Source organism: Bacillus rossius, chromosome 6, assembly GCF_032445375.1.
Source record: "Bacillus rossius redtenbacheri isolate Brsri chromosome 6, Brsri_v3, whole genome shotgun sequence".
NCBI lineage: Eukaryota > Metazoa > Arthropoda > Insecta > Phasmatodea > Bacillidae > Bacillus > Bacillus rossius.
Window position 1 is genome coordinate 14,362,000 of NC_086334.1, and position 19,838 is coordinate 14,381,837.

Below are 19,838 nucleotides of genomic sequence, written 5' to 3' on the forward strand. Positions count from 1 at the left end.
CAAATTAGAACAAGGCTGCTGAATCCTGTAGTTTGTGACTTCCTTCCAGCACCATTGTTTGTTCAGCAATAATTTGTGACATTATGTCCAGTCCGTTGGTTTTCAGTCCCACCCGGTGTACTCGATTTGGCAATACTCGGTGTACTCAATTTGGCGATACCAGTATAAAATCTTTAAATGTGTGAAAAATATAGAAAAATTTACTTCTTGGTATTGTAAAGTAAAGGGTACAAAAGTTTCGTAATGCATATCCAACTCTATCCCTTGATCCTAATGGCATGATCCTGAATACATTGATCCTGTGGTATATGATGTGTGCCATTTTAATTTAGGTACCTACATTAAGATATCCTGGATGCAAAAATTGTGATGTAATAATGGATATTGATTGTATTAGCAGATCAAATAAAAAAACAGAAATTAACTTTTTTTTTAGCTTCCTAACATTTTTTGTATTCTAATATTTTTATGTCCAGGATATTTCAATGTACTAAATTAAAACAGCAAGCATCATGTACCACAGGATCATGCTATCAGGATCAAGGGAAAACTGGGATACGTGATATCGAACAATTACCTTTTTTTTTCTTGGTATCGTGAAATATAGTCCCACCTGGTCTACTCTATTTTGTGATACCAGTATTTAATTACATCCAAAATGTGAAATATATGATCAAAATGGTGATCTACCGGTATTTAGTTGGTAAAAAATTTCCTCAAGTTCAAGGAAATGTGCTGGGGGAGAGGGGAGGTTATATTATGAATAAACAATACCAGAAAACAATAATAAAATGACATATGTGAAAATTAGGGAATAAAATTTTGCTTGTCCCAAAAGAAAGTAGGGGTGGTAATGAGTAACTGATGTCATCTTGGTGACATCATGAAAAATGGTATGGTATCACATTCTAAAATCATCAATGCCACATTGACAACACAACTGGGTAAAACTCTTGCTTATGTGATCTGTTTTAAAAACTTTTGTTGAAGTATAATAAGTACTGCACAATGTTCTTAAAAATTGCTTTTAAAAAAAACAAACATATATAGTGTATTTGCAAGATGAATGTACTTGTGTAATTTAATACCATGTCTCCATGTAATTTACAGTAGGTACAGAATGGTCGGATGCTGAGGGCTAAAATGAAAAGTGAAAAAAATATCTTTCAGGGTACTTATCTTTAAAGAAGTTGTGCTACAGTTATGTCCAATTTCAATGTGCAAACATACATAAAAATCCCTTCTAGACGTGGCCTAATAATACACGAATATTTTCATAAGACGCAGTGATCCGAAGTGATTATTTTCCTGAAAACCTGTTTTTTTTCCTTCCTTCTATAAGGTTAAAGAGCCTTTTTTTAACTATTAAAATCATAAAATTACGTCTAATTAAAAGGGCAGGACAAAGTGATAAAATATATAACAAAGGCAATAATTTTCCTCACCTGTACACCAAAGACATGCATTGGAACAACTTGGCAAGCGACGTCTCGATGGATACTTGGGTTTTCTCTACATGACTTCGACTAATGAAAGTTTCTATGTTACGTCTGTTGGTAGTAGCAAGGGTGACATTTGTCTCCTCCTCTGGTTCAGGTACTGGAACTGCGACACTGGGCCAATCTTCATCTGCCTGAGCTTCTAATTCAAAATTTGATACCATGAAATGGCCAGAGTGAATACTTTCCTTCTCTGGTTTTTTCGAATTTCTATCCACAGAACTAGTTCCCTGTGTCATTATGGTCACTTCACGATACCTAAGTTCACCACACTGCATTTGCAATAGTTATTACAAGATGTCATTAACACACATTAGCTAAACACTGCAAAACAACAACCAACAACACCAGCACATCTCATCTCACCATCACCATATTATTATGATGCTCAATGACGTATGAGAAAAACATTAAAGAGACTGTGCGCGCTATCTTTCGTTCAACTACAGCAATACATTCCAACAACAAAAGTTTTCATGCTCCGAAATGAGAGTAAATTTCAGTACTGTGATCTATATTTGATATTATTTCTAATTTTAAGTCAATTAAAATTGTAATTAACGTTTTACTATTAGCAACAGTGAAGTAATATTATTGGACATTTAATTTAATTAAGTTTTATTTTTTATGTTGGCAGTACTGGTTATTATGTAGATTCAAGAATAAAACGCGGGCAATTCTCGAGTCAAATGACAACACGAATCTCAAGAGAATATTCTTATATACTCCTTGCTAGAGAGGAACTTTAGTTTTGGTTAATATATTTTATCCTCATCGCCATAAGTTCACGATTATTTGTGAGGTGCAGGTGAGTATGCAAGACCAGTGAGATTTTTCGAAATTACTTGCAGAGTATGAACCACTCATATCTGGTAATAGACTGTCTTGGATTGACATAATGAGATGCATTAATAAATGGGGACTAGTATGTAAGTTACCACAATTATATGAGAACCACTTTTCCTGCTGTTTGCTTTAAAATTCTTTCATGGTGGGAATCTAGTTTTTTAGGATTTTTGGGGGTGAGTGGGATATACATCATCTTTCCCCACCTCCCTTGCATACGCCCCTTGCCCTGACCTACTCTGCAGTAGCCAAATTACTAGTCTAAAAGTTATTAGAACACTTTTTGTACAGGTTTTTGCTATTGGTGTATAAAATCAACAAACATTACCTACTCATCCCTCAGCTGACTCGCACAGTCGTGACTTTGAAGCAGAGGAAAGCATTCTTCCATGTGATTAACCTGCAAAGATTTTGCTTAAATTTCACATACCTACTGCCTAGTAAACTTTAGGCTTATATTTGTTGTACTAGTTAATATTCCATTGAACACTTTTAGGTTCCAAACTGCTATGTGGGTTTTCTTCATTGTCTTAATTTATTAGTTTGCAATATGCAATAATGTTTTTTTTTTTTACAGTAAGAATGGAAAAATTAACATTTAGCAATTTGCTGCAGCTGTTTGAAGAAAAACCTCCAGATCGTGCTGTTCGGCGCATTCTAAGTTTGGTTAGTACTGACAGTGTCACTTCTACGTTTCCTCCCTTCTTTGTGTCGCCACTTCATGTGACAATGTAATACTTAGAGGATAAGACAGGCTAGTGTGTTCATGAACAGATTCCATAAGCTTTTGTCAGTGTACCCAGGGGAAGCCCGCAGGATGACTTTTGTCATTCCCGTTTCACAGTTCCAATTTTTCAAGTGCAAGTGAGCTCACTTAGTGAGGGACTATTTTGATTTCAGTGGGGCCCAGTCCACTGTGCCCTCTGCCCATGATATTCTTAACAATTATAGCTGAAATGTTTTTATGTTATAAAAGGATAATTTTCATTAATTTTTTTATTTTATTCATTCATAAAATTTGAGAAAGCAGTCAAGAAATGAGACACTATTTTCATCTTCCCAGATTCACTAGTATTCAGTATTGAATGCTTTTTGCACTTTTTTGTGCCCATAGGTGGGTGGGCCCTGAGATACTGTACGCTTTTAGAATATACCTAATACAGAAAATGGTTACAGCCATTCAAATTAGAATTTTTTTTTTAATTCCCCATCCTAGATTGTAGATGTTAATTGTTTTTATCAACTTATCAAAATGTGAAATGGAAAATTGTTACTTAAGAAATCATACTCCTCGTTGCAGTACTTTTTTTTCCCCCCCAAGAGTTGGATAATATCAGACTGTGACAATGTTTAAAAACTTTTGAAAGCAATTATTTATGCCCTATTAACCAAACAATGTGTCATGAATTCAAACTAGATATTAAAAGAATATATTGAAACAATTTATTCGGTATTCTCAATTTTTGTTAAAATGTTGCAGGATTTTGGTATTTTATTAATTTGTTTGTTTCAGGGTACTTTGAATTTGCAGAAAAAAGATTTTGTGTGTTTGTTGTCATATTTGCTGGAAATTATCCACCCAAAAGGATATGAAAAGCTGCCAAATGCAAACATCTCAAAATCTGAAGAACGCCGTTTTCGTGGGAGTATATGTACGCTATTGTCAGAAATTTCAGAGGTAACCATGATATTATTTTTGTTTTAAATCTTAAAATAAGAGATGGGAAGGTCGAACCCTCAAATACCATCTCTAGTATTTGAAAGATTTGTTGTAGGAACACAATTAAAAGAAAAATTTTGAAGAAAATGTACTAAATTCAAAAATTCAACACTTGACATGTTCTAAAGTTAATAGATCTGAGTTTTCCTACTACTGTCCCCAAGATGTACTCTTAGTATGTATTTATGTGGAAAAATAACTATAGTGTTAATGCTGGGAAATTAGCTCTTGCGATTGAAAGTTTTAGCGCCAAAGTAATGTTTTTTATATCTTGTTTTTATATTTTGTATTTGTGACCCTTATGACCTAGATTAAATTTCACGAAGGATAGATATGTGGTTTTTTGTGTGATTTGAGATTTGTATCTGAGAAAATTGTATTTTAAAATATTGCAGGGTGCCAGAGGTAATGAAGATCTGAGGTATTTGTAGACACCCTCTTTTGTAAAATGAATTTACAGTATTTAAATGCTGTGACAGTTAAAGAGCTAAAATTATATAAATATTGTGAGTTGCCTAAAATTCTTTGTGTGAGTGCGCATCTTGATAACGACTATCAGACCGATGTTATGTAATATTATTTAATAAAAAAATAATGTACTTCCTAAGAGTTAGTCAAAAAAAAGAGTAATTTGAACGTATTCAATTTTGTTCTTTGCTCTATCACCTGTTAGTGTCTTTTTATTCTTACTACTAATTTGTATGTTAACGTTCAGATAAGTTCTTATATGATTCGTACCAATTACATTCAGAATTTGCTGGTATATTGTGAAACATTATCAAGGAAAACCTAAGTAAGGTACTCATAACTGAAGCATTAATGTTCGAAAGTAATTAACATAATTTATTTACAATTAATGAATATAAAATTATTTATGTATTCAAATGATTCTCTTTTTTTAACTTTCATTATGTCCAAATACTATAAAAAGATAATAATTTTTCCAAAATAAAAATAAAATAGCAATAGTGTGCAACAGCCAATGATTTTTTTTTTTAATTACATATTTCAGTTTTATAAGGAGTTAAAATCATGACTTTGACAGCTGACTGTACAAAAACTATCAAATTATAAGTTTTAAAGAAAAGGAGATTGTTAGTACTCATTAAATTTTATATACACAATGCATACATGACATACATATTATTTTACACTTTTTAAGAAGTTTTGGGGATTACTAAGTATGTATATTGGTTTTTTATTAATGGTAGAGTTTTCTTTTATAGTACACATTTAATTGTACATGGTCCTTAAGTGGGCCTAAAATTTGTATAAAAAAAATTGTTAGGATTGTGAGTGCATGATAGTTGATTTGTCTGTGAGTGACATCCGTGTTGTTTCAGATGTACCCTGAAGCTCCCCCGTTGCCTAATGTTCTGCCATCACACTTGATTCAGCCAATCGGAGAAAATATCACGTGCTTGTTGTGGAAGTTATCGATGATTGCGCTAATTGCTGTTCTTCAAAAGAATCATGGTATGAGTGGTTATTGCAGCAAAACTTCCAGTGTGTGATACATAGCAAGAACGGGGAGAATTGTACAATTTGAATTTTGAATTTAAGTATACAGCTGCAGTTGGTTTTATGCCAGATGGCGAGGATTCCTCTCCTCCAGAGACTACTAACTTGGGGGGGGGTAGGGGGGGGGTAGGGTAAACTGGCAAAGTAATTTTTATCATAGATATTTAGGTACTTGAATATTGTAGTGTTATAACACAAAAACAATGTTGGGGGGCAGATGAACTAAAGTATTTGTATTCAAAGCTAAACACATGTATATCGTCAAATCGCCTATTTAAAAACTTTTTTTTCCCCATGTACTATCCTACTTGTGTTGAATATAATTGCAAATAAAGCTATTTGTTTATCATAAATATTAATAAAAAAATATTTAGAATAGTGGAATATGTGGTGGCAATATGAGGTGTTTTCGGGAAAGGTTTTAGTTTGGTTGGTTTGAAAACAAGGGGGTACCAAGATTAGTTTTTGCCCTGGTTGGAAACCAGTCTATTTGTCTTCCTCCCCACCTCCCCCATCTCCTCGCTCCCTCCCTTATATAACTTTACACTCTCATTTCTTAGAGCTTCCTCTGCAAGACCTTCTTACCTTTCACAGCCAATATCTCCCCCCTCACGCTCATTCCACTCCTGCTCTTTCCGTTTCTCTGTACCTTCCACGCGTGGTCTCTCCTCCCTCTGTGCCCACCTCTGTGCAGCTTTCCCTAACCCCTCTCCCCCTTGATCACCTTGAACATTCTCACCAGCCTTTCCACTCGTCTCTTCCCCTGCAGTGATAAACCATGTAAACCAATTCAACAAATGGCTGTGCAGCAAATCATGCATAACTGGTCATGCCATTGGGTTAGGGCCCTTACTATTTTTTTTTTACGTTCTCGTAATTCATGCACAATGCGATCTCACCTAACTTCTTAAAGTAAAGCGTACGTGTGTGTTTGTGTGTGCATAAGTTTTGCATGAATAAAAATTTTTTCTTGGATATGTGTTTGCTAGCACAAAAAATTGTTTGATGAAGTAACATTTTGTTTTTTGCAATAAATTCTGTTAGTAAAGTTCAAAGGTGTGTTCATGTTTGTTTTTTTTCTTCATAGAAATTGTCCCTTCTGAGATATAAGACCACCTCACTTTTTAAATGTCTTCCTCTGACATTATAGTTTTAGGCAAAGCAGCTTTATAATGTCAGTTCAAAGTAAACTTGTAACATTTTATATGGTCACTTTTTTTTTAGGCTGGAAGAGGCACATAAACCATGACAGCTATAGTATACTAACAAGTAGCCTGTTTGCTTATGTGACTGGCCATATAAGTTGATTGTTGTGTGTCTTAAATAGTGTGTTATGTTGTATGAGGTCTCTTAAGCTCTTCTACATTGACAGACATCGAAGTGGAAAAATATCCAGCCGGGGACCATGTTCCAAGAACTGTATGTAACTACTTCAAACATCTGGCAGTCGAAAATGAAGCAGCAGTCGATAACTGCGTACAAGAAAAAGAAGCTTTAGTTAAAATGTTTGTGGATGAAAAAAGGTACCATACTTAATTTTGAACAAGTGTGTATGTCATTTATTTTACAATTTATACATTCAATAGCTCTTCACATTCATTTTAACAGGTATGTTGGTAGGTGTTTGTCATTTACAGCACTTTTACTAGTTACTCTATCAAACTAAATGTAGGTAATCATTACAATTTTTTTTTTACTAAAAAAAAGTTATAAATTATATTTTCATCTTGTAGGCTTTATTAGGCATAGGTTATTTAAAGATAATTCTAGTGCTAAGTGAAATCAGTTATTCGGTACCTACTGTGGAAGTATTTAAAAACATAAAAGAATCAAAAGTTTGTACTGTTGAAATTTGATTCTTAAATATTAAATAAGATTATAATTTAGGAGTTTTGACCAATCACTGAAAATCATGAATAGATTTGAGATATTAGGTAGTTTCCTTACATGTCAATAAACGGAAAGTAAAAAAAAAAAAAAAAAAACGTATGCTTATGGAATATTGTTAAGAATTTTTTGAGCAAAACATTTTTTATTTTATGGATTCATTTTTAAATGTGATTCTATATTTAAGTTGACAATGCTTATACATACAGTAATTTTAGTATCGCTCTACCTGGAAAACTGTAACAGGAACGTGAAATATTATATGTGATGCAGAGTCAATGTATTTATAATTCCTCTGTATTTGGCTGTACAATCAGTATTTTTTCTTCATTATTACAAGTATTTATATATCAATCTCCCAATCTAATTGTAAGAGTGTAAGAAACTTTAGAACCTATTTTCCATTTTCATTCTTTTATACCAGAATTTTTGTTGTAAGGTTGTTGTTAGTATCATAATGATAAATTATTAAAACTAATAAATTTAAAACAGCAAGGATTTATAGTGGTCGTTCTAACTATGCATCAATGTATGTACAAAAATCATAATGTACTATTGTACCATTAAAATGGATAACAGTGTAACGAATTTAGCCATAAGCTTTTTCATGTATTCATCTGTGTGTCAGGGACTTGCGTGCAACAATTGATGGTATCAAGCAAGAAACAGAGGTCCTTAGAGGAATCCTCAAGGATGCTGTTGGCAGCCTGGACCTTGATGGAACCTTCAAGATTCAGCTGGCCGACTTGAATACACAGCCTGAAATCGCAGGTGTGCAGTTATTTATTTCCATAACAGCACCTCAGGTGACGTTCTCACCTCGGGTGGCGCTCACACCTCGGGTGGCGCTTGTACCTCGGGTGGCGCTCGCACCTCTGGTGGTGATTCTCCGCTCTTGGCGCCGACAGATACGGGGGCGTCCATGTACTTACAGCAACCATTTGTGTATTTCTGTCTCTCTTGCCCACCACTTAAGCCCTCAGCTGCTGGTTGGCATGTGACAAATAATAAATAAAATAATGTACTAATTTGGAACCTTTTTAAAATAACCTTTTTCAGGGGGTACTCATTTGATAATCAGCTACGGGTAGCAAACTCTCAATTTGTATGTTGTGTATGGAAATTGAGAGGTGTGGAGGAGGAACATAAAAATCTATTTTCTTGTGTCTTTTTATTGTTTATCCATTCTTTTCAAACCTTCAACCTTCTAGAATGTTAGTGTTACTGCCCTGAGAGTGCTTCATAATTGTAAAAACGTAAATAATAGTCACATTAATTTTAAGTGACTAAATTAATTAGAGTGAAAGAATAATTGTTAAAACTACTACATTCAGCTTGTTTTAAAATCAAACTCAAACTAATAATCTTTATTTTAGCACAATCAAAATACTTGAAATTCCTGTGTGTATTAAAATAAACATGAATATAATAAATTAATTATGAACAAAATATTAAAATTTAGTTAATATATTATCATAGGTCAGGAGTATGCAATGTCAATGTCACAAGTTTTCAATTTTGGTGCAAATCTTGTAGCTAATTCAACTTTGGCTTGGCTTTATGTACATAGAAGTGTTCCATTTTTAACAATACTCTGTATTTTCATTTTAAGGCATTCAAGCCAGCTTGGATGAGCGTTTCAGGGTGTTCGAGGCAGTCTTAAACAATTTGGAGTCATGCCCTGGACTGGCTGAAGATTGTCGGATGTTACTGGAGTATCACGAATGCCAAAAAGTTACCCCTGTGTACCTTTGTGGGGATGGGCTACTCCAGAAGTTTCCACACATGAATAGATTTAAGGTAAACCATGGCAATTGAATGTTTTTGTAAATACACTTTGCTCAAATTGTTTTGTCTGTGTTAAGGGTGAATTTTTAATGCTTACGTAAAGTCGTTATCCATTAGAGATTTATTTAGTTGAAAATTGTAGCTGAGAACTCTGCTGATATTTTACCCAACCTGTACATATGTATTTCTTAATTACATTTTGACGTGTATCAAGTATGCAACTATTGACAGACGTCAATTCTCTCATCTACATCGCCCCCTCCTCGGCTCCCTCCCCCCCCCTCTTCCCACGGCTGCGGTATCGGCCGCCCATTTCTATTTGTGCGGGCAGCAGCATGGTCACCATCCCAATACATGCTGCGTAACCTTGAACCACCAAGACTCTCGTGGGGGGAGAGGCAGTGACTCTTCCCCTCCCTTCCCCACACACTCAACATGCACTACCAATCAGCACTGCTCATGCTTCCCATTGATTACTCTCCTCCCAGATATGCGATAAATGAGGGTGCTGAAGCTGTGATTACCATTAGCAATCTGACCGCAGACTCACTTTATCACTTCCATGCTCTGTGCCTCTGTTCGTTTTTATCACTACCCATCGGAATGCCTGCACTCAAGACTGGAAAATTTCAGCTGCGAGAGCCTGCCAGTCTCAAATTATAACGTCTATCTATGAGCGTCATCTTAAAAGGTAAAGGTTCTGACCGTACATTTCTGGAAGTGTCAACCGGTCTGTCTACAGAGACCTCCTGTCAGTTATGTGTCCATTAACAGTTGGTACTACAGGGGTAGCCGTCAATGTGTGTCCAGGGGGCCAGATCTGTGATTTGTATCAGGTATAATAAACAGCCTTGCACTGGAAATTGCCTCGAAAAATCATTTATCGACTGGAACTTTGTGCATACTGTGGCGAGGAACTCCTGCCACATTTACATCCCTGAAAGAGACTGGTCACGCCACCCACGCTTCGGTGTGGCGAAGTGGCCATTGAGACCCCAACGAGCGTCCTGACCCCTCGCCCCCTTCCAGAGGAAGGGAGCTCCACAGTAGAGGGGCCAGCTCCGGGGAAGACAAACAGGTGTCTCACATTGTTGCCTTCAGCTTTTAAAACAACTCATTGAGATAATAGCTGTATATTAATTCAAAATGCTTGCTGGTCGTTTCTGCTTACGGCAGCTCAGTTGTCATGAAAGTTAGAGGACTCGCAGCTGATTATTTCCTGTTCGACAATATCGTTGTTTTTAGCCTAAATAATGCATTGTGGTGACTACAGGTCATGAAAGTAATGAAAAAGTCAGAAAATAAACAGTAACTGTGCTGGAAGTCAAATGAAAAGGCCTTTTGCTAACTTGCATTTTTTTTATGCCACACATTAATTTTTTAGTCACATTAAAAATAAATAGTTGGAGTGAAAAGGTTTATAAGTGTCTAACATAAAAAAATCTACACGTTTCTGTTAGTAGAAGTACATATTCGTTTATTGCTTTAAGTTTGCTTAAAAGGTCCTGAAATGTATTCATAAAATGTTCATAGACACTCAATCCCATATCTAGTGTCTTGACACTGCCCCCATGAGAGTACACCACAGTCACTGTATTTCCAGCCTCCTGATAATCTGTGAAGTATCTGTGACTCAACTGAAGTCCTTAGATAAGATAATGCATTAGTTTCCTAGTGGTACTTGCATGTTGTATTATGTGTGAAGTGTGCAGTTTGTTATAAACCTCTTAGCAATGACACTCAAGAATAATACACATGTTTCCGGAGTACGGTGAGTTGTGACAAATGTCCATAAATTTTATGCGTGGTTTTGGAGTTACTTATGGCAGTGTTGTCATTGTAATACTTACTCACGCATGTCACGTGGCATTTTTTAATAGCATTTCTTGTATTTGTCAGCATTTCCCATAGCAAGCTCCTGTGAAAGAGTAGCCTAGCCAAAATGTACGATGTGTAAGCACTGTTGTAATTTCATTTGCGATTCTTTCTTTTTTCTTTCAGAATGACGAATTTTCTCTGAAGAAAATTCTGGAACACCTTTCAGAGAAATTAGAAATATTCCTTAAAGACATGGCATGCTTCAAAACGCTTTATGAAGAACACGAAGTAGAAGCGTTGTCACTTCTGGAGGTTCATGCCCAAGAGGTTGCGGCATGCAGGACACAGCTTGAACATGTTGCGGAAGTGTACAGGGATAAGTATTGGGCGATGATGGTCCCCTCTCTGCGATGGCGAGAGGAAGCGTCTGTGCAAGGTAACTCTACAGCGTGGTGCTGCTTCACTACTACTATTATTGTTGTTGTTGTTATTATGTGTTTCATATTAGGTCTCAGTACATGGCATTTGGTGGGAGTAATTTCATCTATAAGATGGAAGTGATGGAACGGAAATGTGTAACAATCTCGGTGCTGCCATCTGTGGAGAATAGCGTAAACCAAAGACAAAAGGAAACTTAATAGTATTAACATTTTAATGAATGTAAGCAGATGCGTAACCTACGGGATTCGCATGCTGCCATCTGTGGAGAATAGCGTAAACCAAAGACAAAAGGAAACTTAATAGTATTAACATTTTAATGAATGTAAGCAGATGCGTAACCTATGGGATTTGCATCTGCACACCAAAGTTCATAAAGACAAAGGGATATGTTATACTATAGCCTTAATTAATTGTTAATGAATTTTACCAAGAAGGGCAGTTTTTTATTGAAATTCCTTGTCAAATATCTGATCCAAAGCAGCAGTTTAATATTCTTTCAAATCTTTTTCACCTTTATTGGGGCAGTTTCATTGTATAGTTGAAAAATTTTGGTCTGCTATTCAAGTGATTCAATAGTCGACGTAGCTGCTCCGACAACTAATTCTAGCGGGGTGCGGAAACTATGTGTTATTTGCGTCCAGAAATGTAATTTTGCGTATATAATAATGCTCTGCATTTATTTAAACTATTCTATGTTATATTTTGTGCCAGATTTACGTATTATAAGTGTATTTGCGATATGAGAAAATATGAATATGCCAAAGGTAGATGTTATATATCACTAGCAGGTTCTGAAAGATTTGCTCACATTTTTTTCCTCTTGTATTACTGTCAAAGAATAATTATTATTATTATCCACGTTCAATTTTGATAAAATTTTGTTTGTCGTACAATCTTGTATTAAAACTGCTTCTGACTGCTGTGTAATGTATTAGTCTAAAATAGTTCAAAGTTGCAACTTAGGGATGTGCTACATATTGTACCCCATGCAGTGTGTTATACCAGGGTTACCCTTGTTTAAATGTAATTTACTCAAATGTAGCAGTTGTACCACTGTATTACACTTCATCTTAATTATGTTTACACTTGGGACTCGTTCCCTCATTTTGCATCCCCCCCCGCCCTCTTTTACACACACACACACACACACAATTGTAAATCCTTAAATAGTAATCCGACTCAGTTTCATACTTATGATAAAACGTTTGGCTTTTATGCGCAAGGTCCAGAATTCAAATCTAGGTACAGTCAACTTCATTTTTGTATTATATGTTTATTTATTTATTTTTTAACTTTTTCAGGGAAATACCGAGACAGTTACTCGCCATGGACCCATGTCATATTACTCCCCATCTTCCATGCATTACATTGTGCGTGTGTCTTTAACGACATTGACTGGTTTAAATACAAAAACAAATCATTATAACACAGGTGTGATACACAGCATTGCAAGGCACATTGCTGTAGTTGAAACCAAATTTTTACTTGCTATAGTAATCGTGTAGACATCTCTACGAGTTCCGTCGGGATAATACAGTAAATTTTTGCTGATGTGGAAAATTTATTAAATTATAAAAATAAAGCTATAGAATTCTTGAATTATTTTGAAAATCGCTATTAAAATACAATATTTATAAATTAGTAAACATATGAATTTTAAAAATAATCCCTATTGAGATGACTTACTGCATTAGGGAAAAATAAGCGAAATTTTATCATGTTTATAATGCAAAATATTTTTGTCTTTACAGAGCCATATTTTGAACTATGCAAAACTGTGAGCGAGCTTGCCTGTCTACCAACATCAAATCTTAAACTATCTCCAAGAAAAAAAATGGAACATGTACAGACCAAATTCAAGAAAGGTAATGATAAAATTTGATGCGAGTGCTGATGCATGTACCTAGGTAATTGCAAGTTTGACCACTTTTATAAATCAAATGCTTGAAAATTCTCTTGGATAAGAAAGTTGATGAATCTTAATTAGCTCTAATAATCCTGATGAATATTTCCAAAGAAATATCTCTTAGTGATCTATACAATGCAATTTGTGAAAGTTACTTTTATAAATAGATGTGTGCTAGTTGCATTTATATTGTACCGAAGAGTTATGTTTATGTTACATTTCATAATATGTTGTACCTTTGTACTTTGGTCTTGTCAGATAGCTATCCCAAGAATATCACTGCAAATATGTTAATTTAGGTCTTTGATGAGTACCTAATTTATTATTAGCTTTCTAATTGTAGACAGTAAATGTGTTCTTTACCTATGTTTTCCATGGAAGATGAACAGGCTGTTGTGGAGTTCGTTTTGCAATTCAAATCATTTCGACTGTATAAATTGTTTCAGATTGGTTCGGACGGCCAGACGTGCAGTGTGCTTCACCTAACTACATGTACTTCTTCAAGTCCAAAGATACCACTGCAGGAAGAAGCGAGGACTTCAAGCTGCCAATGTCCAGCCGGGCGGGGGATCTGGATGAGAGGCTCCCGTTCTCCACGATAAAGAAACCGCAGGCACAGTTGAGCCTTAGAGCGCATGAAAGAGTCAGACATGCCATCTTCTCGCCAGATTCTCCGCTCAGAGTCGAAAGTGGGAATGATAGCTTTCCAGAAGTCAAAATGTCCAAGAGTCTTGAAAAGGCAAGTGAATGCTATGAGGCAGAAACACTACATTCTTTATGTTTGACAATAGTACATAACCAAAAATGGCGGAAGATATTTTCACAACACATGTAAAATATAGGGGCGTAGACATTGGAGCAGCTCAGCTTCAGTCGACTACAGCTTGATGCGAGACGTTAAAAAAAACATTGGGGAAGGGATGTATGGTCGGTCATAGTTGGCTCAAGAAGTAATCTTACAACAGTTAGATCAAAGAGTAATTTAACTTTTATTACACCCCCCCCCCCCTTCTCTTCTCATATTTTAACCATTTGAACCCATCTAAATAAAATTTATATTGTGAACATAAAAAATACATATATGTACAGTAAAGAAAAGTAATAAAAAAATTCCTTTTGGCACAGCCTACAGGCTTAGATTTCGAAGTACCTATTTTGTGTGGAACATTTTAAGAACTTTGTGTAAATAACATATTTATGTTCTCCAATATTACAAAATGATTGATTAATCATTTTTCATTTTCCATGCAGTAAAAATATTGTGTATGTTTTTAACATTTTAACTCAATGCATCCAGTATTGATAGCTTACAACAAATTTCATATTAAACCAACTAAGGTAGTTATTCAGTTTTTTTGACCTTCAAACACTATTTTTCATCCTTTACACTATTAATGTGGTTTTATAAAAAATTTGCTTTGGATCAATTTGTAAGATAATATTAAGATGGTTTAAAATAAAATCAAACGATTTTGATACTAGGAAGTTTTGAATTTTTTAATATTTCAACCCCTGTTTTTACGGTAATAATTTGTATAGCAAAAATTGTTTCAGCCAAAGTTTTAGGTATAGTGTATGATTTATACAATAAATTATAATGTATCAATGGTATCTATCTTTTAAGAAAGTATTTTTTTTTCTTTTAACCCTTGGTATCCCCCAACCCCCCTTTTCAGTAATTGTTGGTTACATAAAAATTTATCTTAAAAGTTTTAGACAATATTTAGAAAGTTTAAAAAAAAAAATGGATTCTATAGTGTACATGGTGTAGTTTTAATTATTTTGTTGTTCCAACCCCAGGTTTTTTCAACCCCTAACAATAATGGTTTGTATTGTAAAAAATTATTTCAGATTGGATAAAATTATAACATTTACAAACAAATTGAACTGCTTTGTCGGTATGCATACTAAGGAGGTTATGAATTTCTTCTTTGTATTGTTATGAACGCGAGAGACAAGACAGCAATAAGCGTCAGGTTCAGTGCGGCTGGTGGCCACGTCACGCACCGTCCATTGGTGTAAGCCATGCCATGTGTACCTGGCCAGATACAAGGGTCCTCGCTACCCACCCCCTGCGCTCGCCACACACCATCCCGCTTCTGGCTATTGTCACCTTTAGCGGCCTAGGATGACGTGACACGTCACAGCTGCTCACATCCCTTCGAGAAGAACGCCACGGGTGTATCAGCGACGACGCCGGCCTCCACGAGAGTTCGAGACACGACACGTCAGCATCTCTCTCATCCGCTGCCCGGGGTTATTACGCATCCTACGCACCTTGTCGACTTCACCGTTCTACTTCAACTGATCTTTAGCATACGCAGTCATTAAAATCGTTTTAAATCAAACAAACTTAATCACTAGGCCAGGCCACACTGTGTCCTGGTTCGCCCCTAAACCGGCTGAATTGCCGTTGGCATCTTTTTTTGCAGCTTATTACATGAAGTTTATTTTCATAACTGTGTTCGCTTGTGTATGTCTCGACTAAAATAAAACCCAGAACTGCAAGTACTTGATGGTGCGATCACGTGTGCATCTTGCAGAGGGGACCGGGGCATGTGGGACGCCCTAAGAGCTAACGGACGACCATCATTCGGCAGTGCGAGAGCATGCCCACCGCTCGGCGGGTCGGTAGGGTAGGCTTTGTACACATTATAGGGAGGATCAAGCCTAGTAGTACCCACGTGGGCTATGTCACAACCCAGAGACGGAGTCACAAGCCGGATCCAGGTGCCCATGTCCGCGGTTCACACACACACACACACACACAAACACAAACCAATACAAACAAACATTAAAAGGTCTCTAGAATCCTTCAATATTTTAATTCAGTTGGCAGATGTCATATCATACTTCTCCCACTTTCGAGCCTGGTAAGGATTCTAAATTTTTAATGTCTGTTGGCTCTGAGATTCACAAGCAGCACAAACATGTATGTAATGTAAAGACAACAGCATCAACACATTCTACTTTTAAATGTTTTTATTTTATCAGTTGATACATTTCGACAATTATTATTACTGTTGTTTTTTGTTTTGCTCTTGCAGGAAGTACGAAAAGTTTTGACACCATCTGATGCAGACTGTCTAGATGCTTACACTACTACTCCTCCACATAGTAAGTAGCAAAATAGCATATGTTTTGCAAACAACTTTTGGGGGGGAAAATAATCACTTCTGAGACACGAATGTAAGAATCTGTGAACTCACAATAAATATTTACATTAATGATGGTGTATTTTTCAAACACATTATTTTACAATATATGTTATGTACCTGTATTTTTCTGAGTAGTTCTGTTCTAGAAATGCTTATTACTAATGGTTTTGTTATAAAAGTAAATCATGTCTGTGTCAGTCAAAATGAAACTATTTTGGAGATTTCTGATAATTTTAAGTGTGAGAAAATTCCATTGTTTGTGGATTTATGGGCTTTATTTCATTGAAGATTAATCAAGACCTACCGTAAACATTCTGAAATGATCTTTTATGGATTTTGTTAACTTGGTTAAGCAGATATGTAACTCTTACAATACTGTTGGCACAAACTCTCATCAGTTTCACTTGATCTGGCACACGTTTAGGCAAAGTGGCAGATATAGGAATTTTTTTTGGAAAGGGGGAAATAAAAAAATGGAGAAAAGTTTAAACTTGTAACATGTGTATTCTAAAACTTGCATTACTGTAGACGCACAATGACATATGGACCTACAATTGGAGACATGCTTCTCACACAGTAACATGCTGTCTTCACTGATATTTTGTCTAATTTTTCATATTTTTTACCATAAAAAAAGTGGGGGGGGGATATATCCCCTTTATTCCCCCCTTATTCCCAAATCTCCTGCAAACTGTGACTGATGTAATCGATATGTATCAGATTTTTTTTTAAGAACTTTACACTAATCAGTAGGCCTAGACTAATTTTTTAAAATCCAATTCTGAATCAAGTATAAAATTATTTACAAATGTACATATTTGATTAAATGTATTATACAGTGAAACTTTTTTCACACTTTGCAAGAAATACAAAAAAAAATATATATATAACCATAATTGAATGGTGTAAAATGAAAGAAAATAAAAAATCTGGCAATGCAGTTACTTATACTAATCAAATTTTAAGTTGGAAAATAGTTTGGTTGTTCCAACAGATTTTGTACATAAAAATAAGTTATTAAAAATTTTAAATCATCAGATTATTTTTTACACATAAAAATGTATGTGTAATGTTGATCTTAATTTCTCAATAAAAATTTTTAGTACCTACTTATTTCTCCAAAATAGTCTCATTTTTACTGACAGTCGTGATTAACTTTTATAACAAAAACCATTAGTAACAAGCATTTATAGATCAGAAAAATACAGGTATATATTGTAAAATTATGGGTTTGAAAAATATGCCATCATTAATGTATGAACATTATTAATAAAAAAAATGCAAGATCAATGGTTTTTTTTTTTTTTTTTTTTTTTTCCACATGTTTAGTTTATATATCTTGGTACAAAATTCATGCTAAGTAAATTACATCCAATGAATTTACCATACTAAAATACAAAATATTGTAATTTGATTTAAGAATTGTTAAATTGCTGATTGTTTTCATGTTTGTCATCATTACATTTTGGTGCTATATGAAATATGTATTAACTTGTATTTTGGTGTTATATGGTGTTTTGAGGTGCTTTGCAGTGTTGTTGTGGTTTTATTACAATTTTCCATATAATCTTGTCCTTAGCTATTATATACTTTAATTATTTCTGATATAGCTGTTGTGATTCATTTTAACTGATTGTTCCAGAATATCCAGATACTTCAGATGCTTCCGATGGAAGTATTGTTCATTTGTCGCAAATCAGCATGCCATTGCTCAATCTCTCTGGTAGCAGTGAAGACTCTGACAGGCTGGATTTTTAGAATAAGTGGAAATAACTGTTACACTTGTTAAATATTATTTTGTGTGGATGGTGACATTTTTTTGTGAGTTCTGTACTTGTAATATTGCTCATTATGTCATTGGTAAACACGATTAAAAATGATTTGTTTATTTTAACTTGGTTTGTTAATTTTGTTCTTGAAAATAATATGTGTATGTAAAGTATATAAGTTATAATAAAAGTTGGTAAAAAAATGTTGCAATCCAACTGTGCTGAAATTATTGGATGTTGATGCTATCTGATACTGCTAATCACATTTTTTTTTCACTTTCAAAGAGGTATTTCATGTCAAGTTTCACATGTAATCTTATTGCATAGACCATGAGTACATAAACATTCAATTCAATTTCATCTGAAAACAAGTTTTAATTTTTGTGTGCAGTTACAATTTTTATATATCACTAACAAGACACTGACATAATTATAAGCCACTTATCTGGAACCAACCAAATATGTTTGTAGGTCTGCCAACTACTACTTACCATATGTTGATAAACCTTTCCACTGCTATTTCAACTAATGAATTTTGACAACCAAATGGTGTTCATATCAGTATAGAATTGTATTCGTGATGCTGTTATACAGCATAAAGATGCTTAGAGCATGTCTTTAAAAAAAAAAAATGTTGAGTTAAGAATATTGAAATTTTTGTAAACAATTATCTATGTATTCGTATTTGACGCCATTGTTTGAAGATGGTATGTCAATAATTATTATGTACTGACATAATAAACCTTATCTTCAGAAACTAAGGCTTTATTAAGCACAAAACATGACTTAGATATTTACATGAATTAATACATAGATTTGAATAAGAGGTAATATTGAAGGTTAAACAATGTTATTGCAAAGAGGTTGCTAAGAGGTTAAAACCAATATCATCACATTCGCCCCCTCTTCATTTAAGGACATGGTCCTTGAGATATTCAGAAGGTCTAGTGGTGCGGGAAGATCTCCGGAGTGGAGGTTGAGATCTGGGTGGAGTCGGAATTGGGTTCACTTGAGGTAGGTCTTGATCATTCATGTTCTTCTCAGGTGAATCTTCTGGAGTGAGGTTCAGCTGGGTGTCTTCAGATGCTTCAGTGTGTTGATTAGGATCATCAGCGAGGTTTGGAAAATTCACGTCTTCTAAGTTAGGTTCATTGTTGACAATATCCCCTGCAGGAGCAAGATGCCTGAGGTTGACTGTTGTCTCCTTACCATCTGGAAGTTGAACCAGAGCATAGTCAGGGTTCGCCTCAAGCAGAGTTACTTCTTGCACCAGGGGGTCATATTTACTCTGACGGACGTGATTCTTCATTAGAATTTTCCCTGGTGTAGTAAGCCACGAAGGAAGAGTAACTCCAGAACTGGCCCTTCTCTTATGGTAGAACATACGTTCGTGGGGTGTAGCGTTAGTAGCAGTACAGAGCAGTGTGCGGATGGAGTGCAACGCTTCAGGTAACACCTTCTCCCACTGCGTTATCACGAGTCCCT

The 19,838-nt window shown here is 35.1% G+C and overlaps 2 protein-coding genes across 5 annotated transcripts in view; one reads left to right on the forward strand and one right to left on the reverse strand.

Moving 5' to 3' along the window:
- LOC134532672 (MLX-interacting protein) overlaps window positions 1-1,909 on the reverse strand; it is a 110,834-nt gene extending 108,925 nt beyond the window's left edge. For 3 of the 4 annotated variants that reach the window (XM_063369364.1, XM_063369363.1, XM_063369361.1), the window contains exon 1: window positions 1,446-1,908. In XM_063369364.1, coding sequence (XP_063225434.1) covers window positions 1,446-1,777 — 332 coding nt within the window. In that variant the 5' untranslated portion in view covers window positions 1,778-1,908. Of the gene's footprint in view, window positions 1-1,445 lie in introns of all 4 variants that reach the window. The other variant, XM_063369362.1, reaches the window with a different exon arrangement.
- A 50-nt stretch (window positions 1,910-1,959) lies between these two features.
- LOC134532673 (uncharacterized) lies at window positions 1,960-18,569 on the forward strand. Its single transcript, XM_063369366.1, has 12 exons — window positions 1,960-2,307; window positions 2,923-3,011; window positions 3,859-4,023; window positions 5,409-5,541; window positions 6,959-7,109; window positions 8,102-8,244; window positions 9,086-9,273; window positions 11,263-11,515; window positions 13,272-13,385; window positions 13,873-14,165; window positions 16,474-16,543; window positions 18,227-18,569. The coding sequence occupies exons 2-12, from the start codon at window positions 2,928-2,930 to the stop codon at window positions 18,340-18,342; spliced, it is 1,710 nt and encodes a 569-aa protein (XP_063225436.1). The 5' UTR covers window positions 1,960-2,307; window positions 2,923-2,927; the 3' UTR covers window positions 18,343-18,569.
- Window positions 18,570-19,838: the final 1,269 nt, after the last annotated feature.